Source organism: Denticeps clupeoides, chromosome 8, assembly GCF_900700375.1.
Source record: "Denticeps clupeoides chromosome 8, fDenClu1.1, whole genome shotgun sequence".
Classification (NCBI taxonomy): Eukaryota; Metazoa; Chordata; class Actinopteri; order Clupeiformes; family Denticipitidae; genus Denticeps; species Denticeps clupeoides.
Window position 1 is genome coordinate 3,819,466 of NC_041714.1, and position 22,402 is coordinate 3,841,867.

Below are 22,402 nucleotides of genomic sequence, written 5' to 3' on the forward strand. Positions count from 1 at the left end.
ACATCTTCTGACAAACTGCTGATATCAAGTAGAATGCCATGTTGTGACAAGAAAATAAAATTCATTAAGGGTTTTAAAACAAAATCACTCTGCTATAGGCCATAAAACAAACCACTATTGCTGAATATGGCAGACTTTTTGCATAGGCAGGAGGCATAAGAGTAACAGCTGGTTAATAGAAACCAGAAACCTCACAATTTCCTTATTTATAAAAAAAAAAAAAGTTTGCTTATGGTGACCCAACCTGCATATATGGTGGTTGCAACATTTCGATTGATAAAGGTCTTCTCTGTAACAGCCCAATACCTTTCCATTAATTTTTAATTTTTCAGGAATATAACAAAAGCTTTAATTAGACTGAAATTGTATGAGTGCAATATAAATGTATCCAAATGCTACCTCTTTTAAGGTTAAAGCTGTTTGAAAGGCAATGGACAGGAATCCATTGGTATACTGCTCTCCCTTTTTAACTAGGCACATATTTAACATAAGGTTTTACAGAGACAACTGTTTAAAACTGATCACTATACTGATCAAATAATTAAAACATACTTCCATGGCAGGAGGAAAAAAATAATTTGGCAGCTGTGGAATTTCTCTAAGGCAGTAAAGTTTAGTTCCATGTTACTGGTATTTTCTGTCTGCTAATTTAACAGTTGCCCTCCTCCAGAACAACAAACACATTAGAGCTTTCACAGAAAGCACCAAAGTAAAAAAAAAAAAAAAAAAAAAAAAAAAAAAAGGTAAAGGATAAACAATAACATAAAATTAAAGACCCAACAAAGGCTTTGCTCTGGTCAACGATCAGACATGGGTGGAGATGAGATTATAGTGTTCTTTAGCATGCTCTGCAGTGTCCATCCGCAGGGTGCAGCTGGAACCATGGCTCAAGTAAACCAGTCCACTCTGCCTCATCTGCACATACCTCCCACCTCCATTGCTCACATAGTACCTCCAGATTATGCTCTCCACAACGAGGAAAGAGCATGCGTCTCAGCTGCTCAGATTTTGATGTCCTGAGATTCCACCATCTTGGCCAGGGTCTTCTTGACCCTGAGAATGGTGAGACGGGAGGCAGGATTTTGGGCCCAGCACTCAGACATCAGCTTCAGCATGGCTCGCAAACACTTTGGACAGAGAAACATTTTTGTTAATAGCGCCCCCTGCTTTTAGTGTGTCAAATGACACACAGAGAAGGAAACTGAATTAAACTGAATCAACCATTATTAGATGAATTTATTAGATACCAGGACGCAGCAGACATATAAAACATTAAACAAAACCAATCAATACATTGGTTCTACATCCACTTACCTCATCACTATTCCATCTATTGGACACTGTTGGCCTCTGGCCCTTAACACACACCACCTCTAACATGTCTTCATAGGACGGATCTGATGGTACCATGTCATAATATGGCAACTGGTACTCTTCAACTATGCCTTTAAGAAAAACAGGGCAAGACAAATAATAAGAACATCTACAGAGCTCTGTTCTCTACTACATCATGTATTTTTACCAGAGCAGGAATGCAAACTGTTCAAGAAAAGAGCAATTACTGAAATTGCAATAAATACATACAGTGAGTAAAGAAAGTATTCAGATACCCTTCAAGTTTTCGCTCATTGTTATATTGCAGCCATTTGCTAAAATCAAGTTAATCAAGTTTTTCCCTCATTAATGTACACACAGCACCCCATATTGACCAATAATCACAGAATAGTTTAAAAAGGAAAAACTGAAATATCATGGTTCTATGTAAAAAGTGAAAAATGTAGGGGATCTGAATACTTTCCGTACCCAATGAATATATATTTATACATATTTAAAATCTATATATGTATAGATTTTATGTAAAAGATAAATGAGGAATTGTAATGAAACTATAAGTAGAAATACCTCCAGTGACACATCGGCGGGCCATCTCCCAAACCAGCAGCCCATAGCTGTAGATGTCTGCCATGATGTAGGCCTGGAAGTGGTTCTTGTTGAGTGTCTCGTCTAAAACCTCTGGGGCCATATAGCGCCGTGTTCCCACACGTGTACTCAGAGGGATGTCCACTTCATTAGTGTCACTGAGTGTGCAGGGAGGAGATAAAGTACATTAGTGATATTTTGGCTGTGTTTGATCAACAAATATTTCTGAAAAAGAAAAAAAAAAAAAAAAAAAAAAAAACACAGCAATAAACTGAACTAATACTTCAACTGGAAAGAGATTTTATTTTGGCCACTCTACACATTACGTTTATGGATTTGATGTTACCTGTTGAATTTGACAGCCAGTCCTAGGTCTGCTATGCAGCATGTGCCATTCTTCTTAACCAGGATGTTCTTGCTCTTGAGGTCACGGTGGGCGATAGCGGGCTTGCCCTGCGTACCATAGATTTCTGTGTGCAGGTGGCACAGGCCACATGCTGCGGAGTAGGCCAGTCTCAACAGGGCCTGTGTATCCAGTGTGGTGAACTTCAGGTAGTCATACAGAGAACCATTCTCGTGGTAGTCAGTGATCAAGTAGAGCTGTGTGGAAGCCCCGGTGCCATTTATGTCTGCCGCAATGAAACCTGTCCAACAAACACACATAGACAGAGAGGATACAATTACTACAATTAAACGTGCTAGGGGAAAATAATGAAATTGGCCTTTTCAAGGCAATGACACTAATTAGTTTGTTACACATTTCAAATCTGAATCCTTGTTCTAGTCCTACGCTAGAACTAAGTCTTTAACCCAGTATTACCAGTGCATATGGCATACCTAATATGTTCTCGTGTCTCATGAGAACTGTTTGGTAGATTTCAGTTTCTCGGAACCAGCTGGCCTCTTCACGTGTGAAGAAAACTTTGACTGCGACCTTTTCTCCCCTCCACCTGCCCAGCCATACCTCCCCATAGCGGCCTTTACCAATAAGGCGCACTGTTTGGATCTGTTTAGCAATGGTTCGCTGTACCTGTATAGGACAGGGGGGAAAAACAAATCAATCAATTACATAAATCTAATAAGCCATGATCTGTCTGACCTCATCTTTTCATGTAACAGATACCCCCTGGAGCAGCAGTTCTCAAAGCATTTACAGCAGTGCTCATCACTGGCTGATAACTGGCTCATTTATGGGGATGTTGCTAAAGTAACTACCAATCATAACATTTTTCTTAATTCAGTTTTATAGTGAAACAATTCAGCCATAACAATACAAATCAGATGACTGCAGGATGACTTGATGATTAAGCTGCATTTAGACAGCTGCAGAGCATGTAAAGTACTTTAGACGCATGTGTTCGTTTAACAGCCTGCAAGGTTGTACATGGTGTTAACAGTCTCTCACCAGCAGGGGGAGGCCTGATCCACTGGCTGACGACTGGGACTGGTTGATGAGGTCTCGGAGTGACTCTCCAGCTGGGATAAAGGCTTCGTCCTGCTCCAGGTCTCTGTGGTACCTCTGCCTTTCTGTCTGCCACTTATACCTGGAAGAACCATTAGAAGACATAAATACTTAACATTATATATATATATGATACTTGCTGTATCAAGCAGTGGACGTAAATCCTTATGAAAAAGAGTTACACTTGCGTACCTGTAGTAACAGACCACAGTAATGCAAATGAGGGTGCAGCAGCACACAGTCATTGATATCAGAAATGCCAGCCAGTGAGGATTTTCTGTAAAGCAAAGGTGAAAAACATCCGTCTTGTCACAAGGAAGCCACTGGCAGTCAAATGTTGTGCTCATTGATTTAAAACCTTTTTAAACCATTTTGAGCAAGGGCCGCAGCGCACAATGTCTTTCTGAATGGTTACCTGGCTCTGGAGGCGGTGGCAGTGTGGGCTGCAGGTCCCTGTTGCAGAAATCCTCCCTACAGCACGCTATGGTACGCCTCCTCTGTGCTCTGGGTGAACCCTTGGTTGAAATGTTCAAAATCACGGTTTGGTTACACCTTAAGTTAATTAAGTCAAATGACACTAAATCCTGTGCACACATTATGACCTACAAAAACAAATTTCAACACAAAAGAAAAAAAAATGTGAAAAGATCATATAAAAGGATGACCCCCTGACTCACCTTACACTGAAAATCTGAGCCCTCATACTTCATGCAGCCAGAGGTGAGAAACACTTCCCCGTGCTCATCCTCCTCAATAATGGCAAAGCACTGTCCATTTGTCCTGCATCATGGAGACCATGGATTTTAGCAAACATGGAATGGCTGCCAGAGAAAGCATGACATGAAGAAACTCACATGCATGTGTTGTTCTTGGCATCTTCTGGGCAGTGGCCAGAGCAGTAGCAGCTAAGGAAGCGAGCCGCGTCTTCTGGCGCCACCGTGGACTCGTCCCCCGGCCTCTTGGGATCCATACCGTGTTTGGCCCCGGTGCCATGGAGCACGTGGTCTGGGTTCTGACCAGCTGGTGGGACAGGGAAAGTGAGAGATGTCGTCTCAAATAGTCCACCATGAAGGAAACAGAGGCTGCTACTCCTGCGGCCGGGCCAGATCTCACAGCGTTATTCAGACACGGCACACGTCAGAGATTAGCCTGCATCAGGCCTGATCTTTATCTACAGACATTATTTTTTTCATGTTCCAAGTGAGGATCCCCCCCCCCGTGCTGAAATACACACAGAAAAAAAAACGATTCTCCTTCTCAAGCTTTTTCACTCCTCATATCTTGCAGACCTAAGCCCAGAGAACAAAGTGTGTTCTGTTTGTGTGAGTGTGTGTGTCTGCAGGCACTTCCTCCCAAGCATGACATGACCAGCCCTTCCAGTTCAGACTTGTCTGTTAAAAGCTAATCACCAGCGAACCTGCACTTTTAAAGTCTGGGCAGCAGAGCAGCTCTCTGCTTTTTTTATCAGCCGTGGGCCTCCATCGCTACATTCCTGTCCTAGATCCCATTACGGCCCTGTTGTTTTTCTCCCTCTCTCTCCCTTTTTAAACCGTGCCCTGGCGGTCCAGCTCTGGCTGGAGTCTTTGCCTGATTCTATTTGGAAACGTTGATTAAATGGAGCCTAGAGAGATGAAAGAGGTTCTGTTGCACTTTCAGCTCACTTCATAATTCACTTTATATTGTGTACAGACATTGTGTACAATGCAGACGCAGACGTCACATCACGGCAACAACGGACCTGGGCTTGTGAGGCCTGTTCAGGTACGAGTAGGGTATCAGAAAGAACATGACTTCAGGAAAAACAACCCAACTGCGCAGCACTTAAAAGACAAGGATGAGATTACAGACGCAGGCAGATATACACCACAGCATTAAAAACACCAGACAAATATTGTGAAGGTTCTTCCTCATGCAGCCAAAATTGGACCTCTAAATGTGTTCAGAGGTATTTGGCACCAAGATCATGTCTGGCAGCAAAGCATTTAAGTTGTGCATTGAACTTGTTTATCCAACACAGCAGATTCTGAAATGACAGGACACATTATCCTTCTTAAAGGTCCCCTATTATAAAAATGTCCCTTTGTGAGATTTAACATTAAAATGTCCCTTTGTGAGATTTAACATTAAAATGAGTTTCCCTAGCCTGTCTATGGTCCTTCAGTGGCTAGAAATGCCGATATCTAGGAAGAGTGCTTTGGCTGTTTTGCTTCGCCGTTCAGAGAGCAGCACAGACGGTCGGATCTGGAATTTGTCCCCTAATGTCATCATAAGGGGAAAGGTTACCTCCCCTTAGTCATGCTTTGTCCACCCAGAGAATTTCAGCATTGCAGTTGCTGGGTGATTGGATGTAAAAAATGAGCACAAATAAAAATTATTTTGTTCGGTCCCACGAGACTCTGAAGAACCAGTGGGTTCATTTAATTTTTTTTCTGGGGAAAAAAAAAACAAAAAACGTCCTGTCTGCACCAAACGGTGAATGGTGTTGATGACGACTTTTGCATGAATGCCCCCTAAACTTCTATAGGCCGCTCTCCTCCTCATTAGCATTTAAAGCTACAGGCACTGAAAAATCTCATTGTGGGACTGGATCAAAGTGGCTGTAATTCTGAATGCACTACACTTGAATGTGTGACAGTGGCAGGGGGGGTTGAGGAAGCAGGGTGTGTGAGAGCAGTCAATCAGCTCCACTGGACAACGCTAATCATTTAATGGTCTCCATGTTGTGCCCAATTGGTGCATATATTTTTGCCATATTAACAGATATTTAAGTGAAGTGGGTACTGGGGGGTCTGTGGACTATCAAGAATGATTTATGGCCAGAGCTGTGTGAGGTCAGTCAGAGAGGAGCTGATAATACTACAACAGGGGGCACTGAGCAAACAGCCATTTGTTGTACAAACACGGGTTATTGGTGGGGGTGGTGTATTAGCACAGCGAGCCGAGCAAACACCCTGGCGAAAAAATAAAGAGGCGATAGAAGCGCGGGGGCGGCGGGGCTGAGATAGCGCGCCCGGGCTCTGGAGCCTTTTGAAGTCGTGCCTCTATCTCTGGTGGGGGAAAGAGCGGCGAGATTACGTGTCTCCGCAGCCTTAATGAACTCCTCCAACACGTCATCCTCTCCTGGGAGGGAGCCGCAGACTCTCAGGCCTCCTCCGTCTCCCCCTCTCGCTGCACATAAATTATACCACATGACCTTCCAGGCCCTAAGAAACAGCGAGAGGAACAGAGGAGGACTGTGTAGAAAGCAAAGTTAAGCATGTTAATAATCACACAAAGAGCTTTAATTAAAAATTTAATTATATATACACATACACACACACACACACACAAAAAAGGGAGTTGTTATGCAACTGATCCGGAAACTAAACTCAGCTTTAGGCCCAGTCAGTGTCCTGACGGAGATGCTGAGTGGAGAGAAGGAGGCTGTCTGGAAAGTTCTTGGACGGAACAGAGCTTTCAAACACAGGGCCGAGGCCTGGGCCGTGCGTCTGGTTTACCGTGAGGGTAGGATGGGGTGAGAAGTACATCTTTCACTCTGAGGTTAGACCTTCAGATGTCCAGAAGACCTTGTTTGAGTCACACGCTTTAAAGAGCAATCATCGTTAAAGCCTGTAGTGGTACGACAAAGCCCAGAAGAACCTTGAAAAAAAGCAGAGTATTGTGGTTCATGTCAACGCCCCCACCCATCCAAATAAACATCGCATAGGCCGCGCTGTGATTGGCTGCATGCTGTGATTGATGAGGGCCAGGCAGCGCCTCGTCGGTGCAGGAAATGGCCGAGCTCTCTGCCTGCAGACCCACATGTGTGCTTAATTCAGTCGGCCGTCGCGGCGGAGTCTGAGGTCTGGCACAGCAGCCCTGTAATGAGCCTCTCCATTTACAGGCAGCCACATGCCACACTCTTAAAGGAGCAGCGCGCGGCTCACTCATCATCCGGCACTCATGCCAGAGCCGGGCCTTCCACAGCACGCTCAAATGGCCACCATATGCCGAACGTTAGACAAGGCTCATACCAATGCATTATGGGAATGAGCCAGGGCCAGAAAACAGAAAAGGTCTGAGTCACAGTGTGCAGCGCATTAGTCTGTATTACATGAAAGGCGTGATCCATCACAAAGGATCTCTGGTTTACACAGAATACTCATAAATCACGAAACACTTCAAAGTGCAAAACAATTTCCCAACTGGTAAATAACAGTTCACCTCTGAATGCAGAGGTCAAAGGACACGAGGCAATCACATTCCATGCCATGGTTCTTGTCAGACTTTCTACAAATGTACCTCTTTTTTTTTTTTTTTTTAATGACACAACTCTTCATATAAAGAGCACCGCAGACGGGATGTAGAATTGAGAGGCGGCAACAAAAACCCAAAACATTATACATGTATGCAGAACACCACGGGTATATGAAGAACATGTGGATGTTGCCCTTTTTGAAAAGATTAAAGATTGTGTGGAGCTGACCTATGATATTCATGCAAACAAGCCTTAAACAAAGAAGGAGAGTAAAGGAGATTTAGGCACCATTCAGATGACTCTTGCCTTGCGTTAAGTCCGTGATGTGCCAGTCTCACCCTGTCTTTTTTGCAGACCCATCCAGATTAAATTTACACAGTATCATGTGACACAGGGGTCTTAATTGCTCATCATGATTAATTTGCTGCGAAATGTGCGATTCAACTGAAATTTAATTGAGACTGTCAACAAAAATTAATGGAAAAAAAAATTTGCTGAAACATTTAGTCATACCTCCACTTTAACGGGAGTTATAACTACAAACACAAATAGTGGAATACAAATCTTGTGTTGTGTTGTAACTAGAGGTGAGAGTGTAATTAATATCTTGGATATTAACAGAGGTCAGCGATATATGTAAAATGATTTTTTTTCTTTTTGTTCAGATTTCTAATAAGGTCCATGAGGGAACTAAAAATTTAACTACACTGCTCAACAAATAGGAGAGGAGCTGCTGTTTATTACATATCTTACCATACACCATCAAACCACAGTCAGTTACCTCATCATCTACAATTTTACCAGGGCTGAATGCTGGGACACTTAAATTTATCAATTCATCTCCCAGTGTCATTTTAGTGCTAAACTTATTATTTAATATTAGTATTAATACTTCATTTACTGGATATTTACCTTAATCCCCATACCAAATATCTCAGATACCACTGCTACACTAAAGACTGTCTTCTGAGATATTGCGCATTATCCCCCTGTAGTTTACTCATTGAGAACAAAATGAATTTATATGAATTCAAAATGGAGAAGAAGAAAAAAACCCACACATACACATTTGGGGAAACTGCCACACAAGACGTTAGAAGGCATCTGCACATAAATCTGGGCAACAGTGAAAAGCTGCACTTGCAAATGTAGTTACTCCAGTCATAAGATGCAGTGGAGGTGCTGCAGCAATCGCTGGTTACAGCCTCCACACATGGAAAACCCCACTAAAAGACAGACCAATAAAACCGGCATGGGCGTTAAAAAAATCCGAGGACCTCTAATTGGATTTACAACACTTTGTGTGCTACAAACAAGATGAGAAAGTCTAAGAAGGTGGCACTTGGAGTTTAAAAAAAAAAAAAAAAAAGAACAGCCGTCTGCATGTTCCCAGAGAACAATGCGTGTTGTGAGGGTTCCTGCCCCACCGCCACTCTGACGTGCTATACAGGAAACGGTTAATGTGCAGAAAGGGAAGAGAACGAGGGAACAATCAGTTTAAGAGCTTCCTGTAGTGGGAGTCAAGCGGCAGCACATGGCTGCAACTGCCGGTCACTCAATGCTTTGAAAAGCCTTTTTGTTTTCTGATAAAATGTAACGTACGAGCTGATGAAGTAGATCTATTGGCAGCAGCGTTTCCCCAAAAGCAGATTATATGTGTTCAAAGCTCCTTCAGCCGGATACCATGGTACTAGACATTACTAACCCTAGTTAACTGCACACCAGTCATCCAATCAGAACCGGGTGCTCTCCCAGACCATGACCTACACATTCGCATCGTATCGTATCCAGAGTGTCTCGCGCCACTGTTTACAGGGGCAGTGCGAGAAAAACAACTGTCTCGGTTAGGGGCGCATTAAAATTTGTAATATTTTAGAGAGTGAGTTTGATGACCACTATGCTGTAACCACTCAACCCCAACAATTTATGGCCTTCTCAAGAGGCAAACATTGCACTGTGATCAGTTACTAGGTTCATATTAAATAACAACTATGTTAGTATGACTTAAATCCCACCAAAATTGATTATGAGGTTGGGTGTCCAGCCTAAGCACTCTTTGCATGCTCCACAACTCCCCTCGGATTGGTCCGTAAACAGATTTCGATGACAGCATCCAATTAAAACTGTGCATGGAAATGTGTCAGGTGAGCTGGTGGTTTGGACGTGAGTCACTGGCTGAACCAGCCTGGGTTACTGGTGGGGGTCCAGTTAATGAAGCCATAAGAATCAATACTCTATGTTGTGGTTTCACGTGGTATCATTCAAATGCCAAAAAGGTTGGGTTTCTTTTCCTACAGGTGGGGTAAATGTGAACCAGAGAAAACCACTGTATCTAACCCTTGAGGATTGTTGAATGACCCTGCCGCAGTATACCTACTCAAATCAGCCTAGCCACAGTCGAATAAAACCAGTCACAGGTTGCTCTAAACAGGAGATCCAGTGCATTTGGTTTGAATGGAGCAGCATTAACATTAACATCAGAACACAGCACTTCATTAACAAACGAAAGCCAGTAAGGGCATCACTCATCTTTTTTTTAACCAAAGCATTCTTATTAGGAAGCTATTCTTCACACTGACTAGGCCCATTACTGTGAGGTGAGACAATTATCTTTTATTATGTAAATGTAAGCAATAATGACATGAGAGAGGCTTTATAGACTTGGGTGTAGCGATTAAGCAATTTACCTTCTGCCCTGAACACCAACAGGACACAGAGTCCCACCGCTGTCAGGAACGTTTCTGTCTGCAGCATCGTAGCTCCGTCTCTAGATGGAAGCTGATGAGTTTTCAGAGACCCCTTGATCCGCTACAGTCAGAGTCTCAGGTGCAGGATCAAAGTGGAGGTCTTGAAGTTAGATGATGAGCAGAGACTGGCTCAGAGGTTCTTTCTTAGAGGCTGCTCCAGTCCAGACCACTAGGGAAAATTAAAATTTATTTTATTCATTTAAAACCACAAGGCAAAACCAACAAACCAAAAACGATGATGATGGCAGTCATTACTTTGCAGACGCTTTTATCCAAAGTGACTTACAAGAGGAAGACACCAGCAATTCTCAAAGGGTGTCATTTCTTACATTTTTACTTTTTTTCTACCAGAATCATGTTTTGTATGCCAAATATTACACCCACAATGAATTTAGTTCCTGCCACTTGTCGCTCTCAGAATGTACTGTGTTATGTAATGCAGTAGTTTGTAGTAATATGTCGATTGTTCAGGAAAGACACACACACACACACACACACACACACACACACAGACAGGTCCAGAGGACAATGTTGTGTGTATATACACACACACACAAAGCACAGCACACAATGCTGTAAGTGATCCAATGCTGCAATAAATGAAGAGTGAAAAGAAAAACACTGAGCAGACCGCACTCTTACTATGCATCAATAAAACAAGAGCTGGCCAAACCAAAGGCATGCAAAGCAGCCATGCAGCATCAATAAAAGTGCTACAATCCAGACTCATCTCCCTCCTCTTCCCGCAAGTCCCTTTTTTGTGCTGACGCCCAAAGGAATGCACTGTAGGTGCATGTAATGGGGGAATGAAAGTGGAAAAAGTGAAAGTGAAGTGATTGTCATTGAGATACACAGCACACGGTTACACAATTAAATGTGCTCTCTGCATTTAACAGTCAGTGGGCAGCCATGACAGGCGCCCGGGGAGCAGTGTGTGGGGACTGTACTTTGCTCAGTGGCACCTCAGTGGCACCTTGGCAGATCGGGATTCCAACCAGCAAACTTTAGATTTAGATGCAGAACAGATGAGCGGTGATAGTGGCAGGGAAGATGACACAAAAGTAGATGTTGCTCGGAGGCAGACTCTGTTTATGAAATAATATAAATAATAATAATAAAAAAACCTCAATAAATGCATTAAGAATAAATAATGAACAGTAAGTCCAACCTCTCTCTGAAATCAACTCTAATCTCTCAATTGAATAGCCCAAGTTGTCTATATAGCCATGGACCAAACCATTTATGTAGGCAGACAATAATCAAAGATCTTAATAAACATTTCCAACGGATCATAATAATGAAATAATAATCTTTTAAAAACACTCACATTCATTTATAAATCATTTTACACAATTACCAATAATCTGTCTCTGACTCCACAACATTTGAAAAGCACTGAGCAGACTGTCTAGCATGTATGTAGCTGAAATGACAATAAAGCTCACTTGAACTTTAACTTGGATTAAACCCTTATATGGCTGTTCATAGTGTTTATACTGGTAACAGGCGCTAGCTGTTACAGTGTAAGACACGTGGCGCACACACACACACACACACACACCAGGGTAATTGCTGCCATCGAAATATTACAGATCCTACTCTTGTGCAGTACAATCTTCAGGACAAGCCTCCTGATTCTCAGTTCCTGTCATCTTCGGCAGGTTCGGGTTGGCTCTGATCGAGTCCAGCTTGTGCAGTAAAATAACTTTGTCAGGTGACGCCTCTGGTTGGTCATTTTTTTTACACCTCTTCACCAAGCAGACCGGTCCAAGCTCCCGTGCTTCTTTTTATTATTTCCTTTTGTTTTACATATAAAACCAGTAACGTTTGGTATGTGTAATGTGGTGGATCTGAGGTGAAGTAAGCTAAACAAATAGATTCTCTATTGGCTGTACGGAAATGGAGCCTTAAAGTTGGAGTAGAGAAACATACGCTGACTGTGGTATTTTTTAAATGCACCACGTGGGCTGAATTTGTAGTTCTCAGGCCGGGTTGGGTCTAATTTTTTTTCGGGCCAATTACAGCTCTAATATTGACTCTATATAGCCTGCAGTCTGCAATCAGAATAAGAACAAAACCCTCCAACTGTGATTTTTTTGCACTTGGACACAGGCAGGGGGATTCAGGGGAAAAAAGGCTGATCTAAACGACCCAAAACTGCATCTACCTGTAAATTATTCCTCTCTATTTGATCTGCTAAAATAAGAAGATTTGTTCAATAATTTCGCAATTTTATGTCGTTTTTATATCATTCTTATTTATTCATTTTTTTGTGAAACAGGGGCCAGGGTCCCTACTGCCTTATCACCTTATCCCCATGCCGTGCTTGTGGAATCAAGAGAGGGGCCACTGGGCCCGATTAGGGCCCGCTAATGAATGCACAGACCTACTAATGATCGTAGATGAGACTCTCAGGAAGGTTGACTGCTGTCTTTCATCTGCCCTTCCGCTTATTGTCCTCCTCTCTTATTTTGTGAGAGCAGCACATCTTTGCCCTCTTGTTTTTCACAGGCTCGACCCCGCAACCCCTGTCAGGCTGGCGCTACTCTTGAATGGTGAAACATGCCCAAATTATTTGTTGAGGGATGTTCCGCAATTACCCGTGTTGGCCCCAGCCAGCGTTATTAACAAGATGTGTCTGTTCCCTTGTACGACTGTGCATCTCACCGCAATTAGTGGCCCTAAGTGGTGCTCGTTCAGAGAAGACAGCCAAATTAGTGGCAGAGCGGGCCGGTGTTTGTCACTTTTGATTTGCCAGAGGGGGACAAAGAGCCCCGACCTGTGCCCTACTTTTCACACATCCCTGACTGGATAATGAGGGAACAAAGAAGGTCTCCTCAAGGCTGGGGGACAAGACAGCCAACCAGGCACCTCTACAGTGGACGAAAGAGCGTGTGAGTGTGCGTGTGCGTCAAGGAATTTATGACAGAGGTAACTGCTCTAAGTTTAGCAAAGCACAAGCAGGCACAGAGGGAAGGGAGCAAAAAAAATAAATAACAAAGTCCTCATCATGATCATCCCGAGGCACAGTGCCAGGGAGCATCCCAACTGACACCTCCACATCCCTGTATCACACGGGCAAAGCCAGGGCTGTACGAGCAACAAATAACTTTAACAGAGTGTACCAACTCTGTAACACTCTAGAGGAACTGAAAAAATGGCCCAAAAATGGGTAAACAACAAATGCACATGAACGAACGAATGAAATGAATGAAAAAGCCAAGATGAAGACAAATTGAAAGTGAAATTGAAGTGATTGTCATTGTGAAACACTGCAGGACAGCACATGGTGACACAACAAAATGTGTCCTCTGCTTTTAACCATCACCCTTGGTGAGCAGTGGGCAGCCATGACAGGCGCACAGGGTTTTTTTTGTACCTTGGCGGATAGGGATTCGAACCGGCAACCTTCTGATTGTGGGTCCGCTTCCTTAACAGCTAGGCCACCACGGCCCTATTAAATTAAACAGACAAGAGCAAAAACACAATCAAATCAACAAAAGGAATAAAAGAGTATATTTGTGTGTGATTATTCTAGCTCTGTTTCGCCCTACAAAGCCTTCTGAGCCAGAGACGCAAGTCAAAACCAAGATGTGATTCCTTTTTCCAAGACCTCAATTTTGTTTTATTCTGCAAAAACATACCAGCAAAAAAAAAAAAACAATTTTTTTAAACAATTGGTACTGGTAAGAAATAACTACATTTCGTAGCGAGAGAAGCCTACAAACAAAGATGACAGACAAATCACACAGAGGCACAGTGTTAAAGGAGAACAGCGTCTGTTTTAGTTGGATGATACTCGGGTGTTGGATTACTTGCGCACCTTCCAGATCCCTGGCTCAGTCGCCAGAGTCATGTCATGACTGGATGACAACAGCCTTGTGTGTGGGTGTGTCTGCATGTGAAAACTAAATAAATAAACAATCATTTCTTTCCTATGACTGTTTGGCAGCGGGATCCTTCCCCAAAGCTACTAAAATAGTTTACATTCTTATCCGAGGTTCATTTCCGTAAAGAGAGCCAGGTTCGGTTCTCCCGATGGCTACAGTACGTTGACAGTTTGGCCACGTTTAAGATACATTAAAGAGAAACAGTGATGAAATCTCTGGGCAGCATGTATCAGAGTGAATAAACTCTTAAAACTCTACTCAATACTGTCCTGATGGTGTATACTGAAGTATAGAGGGGCAGTGGTGGCCTAACGATTAAGGAAGCGGCCCCGTAATCAGAATTCGAAAGCACCGTCCCCGCACACTGCTGCCCGGGCGCCTGCCCGCTGCTCACCAAGGGTGACGGTTAAATACAGAGGACACATTTCGCTGCGTCACCGTGTGCTGTGCTGCAGTGTTTCACAATGACAATCACTTCACTTTCACTGGAAACTACTGATAGCAGCTTTGAAGCCCTCCTTGCAAACGGCCGTGTCCACAACCTCTGGTTTTCCCCGTTCGTGTGGTTGATATAACGGAAACACTTCCAGACAGTGCTCCTGCTTTTTACATTTCCTAGCAGGCTTGGTGCTGCTGAATTATGTTTAAAGTGAGTCTCTCATGTAAACATTGGGTCCTCCAGGCAGCCGGCGGAGGGGCTGCCCGCTGCAATGCCTGATTTCTATGAACTGGCATATGCCAAACTGAAATGTAAGTATCGATACCGGTGCTAATTTCTATCGAAAGCGATACAAAAATTGATTATCGTTTAATATCTAACATTATAACCACAGAGAATAGGAACAGTTGCAGAAACCATCACACTGAATTTCTAGACAAGACTCTTCTGGGCTAATAAAACTGCTCGGTGACATCAGGATCCTGCCTGCAGAGCGGGGAGTGTGGTCTATCGTCCCCCTTTGGATGGGATCCCCGCTCCTGGGCCCCCTCCTTGCAGGCTGGGTGCTCCGTGCTGCAGGCAGCTTTCCCTCTGTGTCGGCGCCCTGCCCGACATGCCTTTCAAGGCCTGCTAGACTACAGGGCAGACTTTCTGGCTCCACTGCCATTGTTTGCTTGGCTGCTTTGCACCTCATCTCAGGAGTGGATTAGCATAAGAATACCGAGACACACAGAGTTGGGTGCCCCCCTCCCAGTCTTGCCCGCCCCCCTTCACTCCAGCCATCGTTCTTATCCTATGCATCCCTGAAGTCCTCCCTCTATACCTGCGCCGGACCCAATCACTGTCAGCTATCATTGCTTTCCTCATGGACAGCCAAACTAAATCCACCAGGACAGAGGGCTCTTAATGTGGTGTGCCAACCCAACAAGAGTGAGCAAAAAAAAAAAAAAAAAGTTAATTTGGAAAAACACTTGGATGCAACTTGAGCTCTTCAAGTTGGGGGTTGGGGGAGAAATAAACTGCTGCCAAAGTGCTCAAGTGAAAGCACATTCCATCAAGACTTATACAAACGTCACCTGCATTAGCTCACCTCTGCTGCATTTTCATAGTTAACCACAATGTTGTACTAAATTCAGTTCAACAGAATAAGGCATGGCTGAATACATCTTTACAAGGACGAGCGATGAGTTGAACCACTAAGAGCTGATTTCTGAAGCAGATAAGCGGTTTTATAAAAGGCAAGTTCTGCTGAAACCTAAAGTAGTGTGTAAAAATTAAGGCGTTATTTAATGTATAATAAAACAAATTATTTTCATGAATTCAGCATGATTACACAACAAACAAATAAAGCATTATGATATGCAGATAGAATTGCTTTATTGAAAACACACAGCTGACAGCACTTCACCACACACATATCCAAAAATGAATTACTAATAAATGTTTTGGAGTAAATGCTCCAAGAATATACTAGACTGAACCAAACTGTTCGTACCGAAAATATCGATAAAGCAATATATCACGATATTTTACGTGGTGATATTGATACAGGGACAACAAATATTGATATTTTTGAATATAAATTTAGTCTAAAATTCAGTTAAGTTGTTTTGGCTGAATTAATGTGAAGTGATCCACACAGATCGTACACAGCATGTTGTATTTCAGCTCTGTTTTTACATTTTCAGTGAACTGTTGAATATCGCAATATGTACAGTATCACAATATAATCGGATCACGACCCGTGTATCATGATACGTATCATGCAGTCCTTGCCAATACATTCCCCTCGTACTGAACCATCAGTTTTGATTCGGAATCATTACTGAGGAAAGTGAGGAAAACCGACGGGTTCCATCTAGTATTCTCTTGCACCTCACTAAAGACAGGGTCCTTCATGACAACAAGCAATGACTAGAAGTAACGTGTCTTGGTACAGCAGAGGGACCCTGCACGTGTAATGCTAACCGCTGACAGCCTGGTCTTTATAAAACCCGTTAGTCCAACCACGCACCCAAAGAGACCACACATGCAGGACTGTTCCCTCACACGGCACAGCAGCTGTACACAGTGTGAGGCATCAGAGCCCGATGGTCATGGGCAATGATGTGTAACATTTGGGTCAACCTGTTGTTTTTGTTTGTTTGCTTTGCAGTTAAATGAAGTTGCACTGAAGAACATTGTCCATTGTTTTTCGTCTCATTTTACATGGTTTTCCTTATCAGCAACCATCTGGCTGAAGTGAGCACTAGACAAATGAATGCAAGGTAAAAAATAAATGGCAACAATTTGGAACAGCAAAGTACTTTTTTGAAAGCACAGTGTTGGGACAAACACTTTGCAACAGTAATGATAGCTGAATATATAATACATAGCCACAAATGATTTAAATGAATTATTCCTGTAAATAAAAGGTAATGTGTTCAGAATACATTTTTGAAATACTATGCTCTCTGATGACTTTTCAATTGCATTACTTAATTCCAATTTCTTGCAAATAAGCATCAACATTAATAATAAAATAAACATCAACATTTTTTCTTTTTTATGACAGTATTCTAAACAGTATCTTTTAAAATGCAATGTGAGCTGACTACAGATTTTGTATTTGTTGTTACAAAGCCAGGCGCGGCCAGCTCCAAGCCAACAGCTCATCTACAACGTCTAACTGCACACATGGATAAAGCGCATCTCCAAGCCACTCTTTTCCACTGGCTTTAAACTAGAGCAGTAAAACTCAAGTACAACCATACACTAATAATTCCACGTAAGGCAGCACAGTAAAGTGCTTCTAGTTCTGATCACATCTGAACTGGCCTGCTAAAGTGTGGTGGCATAAATTGACATTTAAATAGAATGTAAGATGGAATGATCATCTAAAGTCTGAGCAGATGGCACAGTGAGAAATGTCTGTGCTTAATCACTGGGAGAGGTTGAGCGTTTTGACAGCTATTATCCACCAATGAGACCTTTACACCACATTTCTGACCACAGGTTCATATCTAGACTCACTGTTTTCATGCTAGTCTACCAAAAGACACATTAAAAAGAATGAGCAGTGTGTATGGGGTTTCCAATCCCACAATTCCTTCAACTCTGATTGCATGCTTGAAGGTTTGCCAAGCATCTGCTTTTGTTAGCTGATCAGAACCGAATACAATACAAGACACAATGTGCTAAACACATGTCCACCTAGACTTTTAAATGTCCCTAGTCCTACTAAAGCAACAGATTAACCACTCAGGGATTTAATCAGTGGAAGGTTTGACGCCTCAACATTTTTCACTTAATCATGACTACATGGGCGACTAGTGACAACCAACAGAAAGTCGATATATAACTCAAATATGGGTTCTCTCACCTCACAGATTGATCCATTTCTTTAAAGCATGTTGGGTAATTGTGCGTTGACTGGTGCTGGCGACAGATTCAGGTCCAGGCTGCAGCTGGCAGCAGAAGGCCATCATTCTCCATGGTCAAACTTCTGGATGACAAAGAAAATGTGTCAATATCCTCATTTCATAGGACCTTCTGCAACCCTGTGACTTCACTTACAGGCATTGCAGGGATTAGCTGGTTGACCAAAACATAATGGAACAAGGCTAAACAAAAATGTCAAATTTGGGAACATCTGATACACACTAATGCCTTCCATCACTTCAATCGATCGAGAAGGAGCAATTTCTCATGGACTCTTGACATTAATGCATTATGGATTGCCCATGTGTCCGGGTGACCCACACCTCTTGGAGGTATTAGATGGCAGGAGGCACAGGCTTGGCAGACAGACTGTCACCATGTCCCTACCTCGTCTCGGGAAGCAGCAGGCACAGTTAGAGCATGGAGAGAAAGTTACGCACCAACCACAGCACTTCTCACAAAACAGCACGACCGCCAACAACCGCGGTCTTCATCACAACAAAGAATCATTTAAGGTCAGATCCATCCACATTACAATTAATCTTTATAATAACAAGACAAATCTATTTCTCTTAATAGCCATGCACCAAACCCAGACAACAATGTCTACTTAAAATTTGAAATGTTTTAAAAACGTATACAAAAGGTTAAACGTCTATTTTAACTGTTGTTGCAAATAGAAAATTGATTTTAGCTTCACTTGTTCCAAGTCTTTCAGACTTGGTTATCTTCAAATCTACAGTAAAAGACAAGGTCACCCTAGACTGGAGCTGATAACCAGATCAAGCCATTTTTAATGGGAGGCATGAACGAGTGGAACCTTGAAGCATAATCAAGCTGCTGGACTAATGATACACCGGAGAGTTGTAGCTACAGGCCATAAAGCCAACAAACAGCAGAGCGGCAGAAATGTGAGGTTGGAGACACGGCACAAATCTTCCCCGTACCAAGCCACAGCTTCAAAATGCCAATAAATTAAAACGGAATTCTATACGTTTGGATTATGAAAGGAAATTTCTAATAATAGCTTATTTAGCAAGCTAACAAATTGCTAAAGTATGTTTTGTTCACGCAACAATTCAAAGAGCTACACGCAGAGTGAACGTTATATGCAACATAATATAATATATTACAATGACTCTCTGGAAATGAACCATAAAGCGCGCTGATTAGCGGAGCAGTGCACCTCCAATCACAGTACCTATATACGGTCAAACACAGACGGTTGTTATACAAAGCGAAATGTAAACTCGGTGTGCAGCACTGGTCACCTGGTGAGTTTAGGCAACACATACACAGAGCTGCTGAGAACAACAAGCATGGTAATGACGGATGAGGTCATCAGAATTTCAAAGCGGCTCGACTACTCCGGATTCTGGCAAAGTTCGCACCGTCAACATCCAGGCCAGGTGCACATGCTAATGAAGTTTTTTTTTGGGGTATTACAATCTCTAATCAACAGAAGGTAAAGTGTTCTTAGTTCATTGTGTCGTACGTGGTACCAGAAGGTACCGTCCTCACCACATAATTGACATTCTTAAGTTGTCGAAACCTGGGTGTGTTTGTCTGAAATTGATTAAAACTAAACGGTATCCAGCCAACTCCTAACACACAGCAACGTTAAGGCTGTGGCAATGTTGGTTTCCATTACTGCATCCATCGTTGCGTCTTTTGCTAGATAAATAATACAAATGATAAAGCACAACTCCAATAGGCAGTTGACATTGAAAGTGGGCGTCTCTGAAAAACAAAACCCAATCCTTCTCCACAGTCACGGTCTCCCCTGACATTCTGAATTATTCACTCCGGGGGGAGCTGAGTGTATTTAAAGCAAGATCAATACCATTAAAGGACAGCAGTTGCCTGATAAAGAGAGATCACCCAAGGCAGCCTAGGCATTCCCATTACATAGCCCTATCCAATCTGATATCTTTCTTACGGGGCTGTTTTAGGTTCAGATAGCCAACAAAAAGAAGAGATCACTCTCACTCGCAAGCCCCCCCCCATTCCTCCCCTGGTCTTAAAAGCAGCCCCTGTGTAAATCCTCGTGATTACAGGTTACATTTACGCTGGCGTATTTCTTTGCTTTTATGTGCTCCGGAGGGGCTGGGGGTCTGAGGTGGATGTATGAGGAGGGGAGTGAATGTTTTCCTCCCCTACTCCGCCATCCTGTCTCCAGGCCGGTGAGGGGGGTGAAGGGGACTGACTTATGGAAGGCGCAGGAGACGCAGGAACACACTGGGATGTGAAACCTGATCTGCACAGCCTCTTTCGCTCTCTCTCCCCCCAACCCGCCAACCACCACCTTCCTCCTCGCTGCCACCTTGCCGCCTGAGAGCACTGAAGACTCCCAGAGCAATCTGATCCTCTCTGGGACTGAGATTGAAACACACACTTAGACCGCTAAAGGACAAAAAGAGAGAGAGAGAAAAGAAAACACTATTTCAAAAGTTCCCAAATCCTACAATGAATGAGAATTAACAATGAAGAATTAGCTAACACATTACTATATAAACGTGGATGTGTTTGAACTAATTAGAAAAATCCTTAATGTGGCTTTTGAGTCTGAAGGGCCTGATTAGCTTTCCTTTCATCCAAGTAACCAGAAGCCTTAACAAGGCTTTATCCGACCAAAGAGGCTAAAGGATAAACGTAATATTGTACCACCTCTGAGGCTTTTAAAATCAATTCTAAAAAAAAAAAAAAAAAAAAAAAAAAAAACAGAAATATTACTGTGGATTACTGTGGATCTGTGGATAAAATCATTTCAATAAACACACAACTGTTCTTTTGAAGAAATCGGCACGTCACCGACCCCATTCTAGTCTGTTTAATCTGGAAAAGGCATGTTTTTTTTTTTTTTTAAATCACAGTGTATTACTGAAAAAAAAAAAACCCTCTTTAAACGACTGGTCCGAGGGAGGTTCTCCAGCACGACGTCCCTTGTCACTAAATGTTATTCCGGCGTCAGGTATGGGCTTGTGTAAGATGTTCGGCCTTCTCATGCGTCCTTTCATTAAAATACACACACACAAAAATAAAACTCTGGCATTTTCACAGTCTGCAACCTACATCTGGATTCTGACCTCCTCGTGTGCCAGGTGAGCGACTGTACACAGAGGAGGTGCGCCCCTCCTTCCCCCGGGTACCCCGCGTTTTGGTGGGCAGTGCCGGTGTGGGCCTGAAATCTTTCACCCCTGGTTAAAGCGAGCGGGAGGAGGAGGGGGGGACCTGAAATCCGATCCTGCACATTTTACGATCCCAGCATCTGGAGCGTCCAGAGCCGAGCGATAGAACATGCAATCTTCTCCCCCAAAAAACATCCACGCCAGTTTTAAACCTGGAAAGCAACGTGGTTACACTATACAATTCACCAGGCGAACTTTAAAAAAGAAACAACAATCGGACACAAGTAGCAAACTCACAATTTTCCATCTACGGTAAACCAACTTAACAACTCCGGACAGAGTATCGTGGGTTTTCCGGCTTCACAGAACGACAAATAAAACTATAATTAAAAGCAATAAACGTAGTAAACGCCTCGAGCAGTACGCGATATAAAAGGTTGTGTAAGTTTATGAATTAAACATTAACCACCAAGCCACAAAGCTACGAGGATTCGTGATAAGTATACCCAGTTTTTTTATTGTTATTGTAGCCTTTCAGTAAAAAAAATGTTTAGCAACATTGCCAGCGACAGACCGAGCGATGGCTAGCCAGACTTAGCGTAAAAAAAGCACAAATTAAAAAGGACGGAGAGGCGGATTTTGTACTAACGCTGCTTTCTGAGTCTTATTCCTCCGGACAAGTCCGCGGTTTGGCTTGTTAGTTCTACTTTGATAAAAGTAGCTGGGTAACAGGTAAGCCACCTTCACTGTGGTGATGCTAACAGGCTAGCGCTACCGACCGCAGCACCGCGGCTACACACATAACAAAGTCCCTAAAAAAAAAAAAAAAACATCGCTTACCAATTTCTCCGCACTGCCGATTTTTTTTTTTAATCCGCTCCGTTCAGATGGAAAGGCGTATTTCATATGAATCGTCCCCCCCACTCAGGTTTCCAAGCGATTGATTTCTCTCAGCGATACAGCGCGTTGATACTGATGGTATCGCGAGTAACGCCGCGTCTCTCCGTCAGGGCAGGAGCAGAGTTGCAATCACGGCAGCCCGCTCCGGCGAGGCGCCGCGGGGCTGCCGGCGATCCAGTCCGGTCAGCCGCGCTGGTGACATCTAGCGGCAGCAGCCGGAATTACAGCACCGTGCGCGCACACACGCACACACACACAC

At 43.1% G+C, this 22,402-nt stretch overlaps 1 protein-coding gene across 3 annotated transcripts; it reads right to left on the bottom strand.

The window, feature by feature from the left end:
• Nucleotides 1–751: 751 nt before the first annotated feature.
• On the bottom strand, nucleotides 752–22,313 carry bmpr1aa (bone morphogenetic protein receptor, type IAa). Of its 3 annotated transcripts, none has more exons than XM_028989483.1 (13): nucleotides 22,084–22,313; nucleotides 18,057–18,179; nucleotides 10,307–10,535; nucleotides 4,237–4,402; nucleotides 4,060–4,162; nucleotides 3,798–3,897; nucleotides 3,575–3,659; nucleotides 3,326–3,464; nucleotides 2,758–2,950; nucleotides 2,267–2,564; nucleotides 1,903–2,078; nucleotides 1,315–1,445; nucleotides 752–1,127 (listed from the first exon to the last, which is right to left on the bottom strand). In XM_028989483.1, the coding sequence occupies exons 3-13, from the start codon at nucleotides 10,371–10,373 to the stop codon at nucleotides 1,002–1,004; spliced, it is 1,584 nt and encodes a 527-aa protein (XP_028845316.1). In that variant the 5' UTR covers nucleotides 10,374–10,535; nucleotides 18,057–18,179; nucleotides 22,084–22,313; the 3' UTR covers nucleotides 752–1,001. The 3 variants fall into 3 exon arrangements, with proteins under 3 accessions (XP_028845316.1, XP_028845317.1, XP_028845318.1); XM_028989484.1 differs by lacking the exon at nucleotides 22,084–22,313 and adding an exon at nucleotides 21,893–21,980; XM_028989485.1 differs by lacking the exons at nucleotides 18,057–18,179; nucleotides 22,084–22,313 and adding an exon at nucleotides 13,746–13,797.
• Nucleotides 22,314–22,402: the final 89 nt, after the last annotated feature.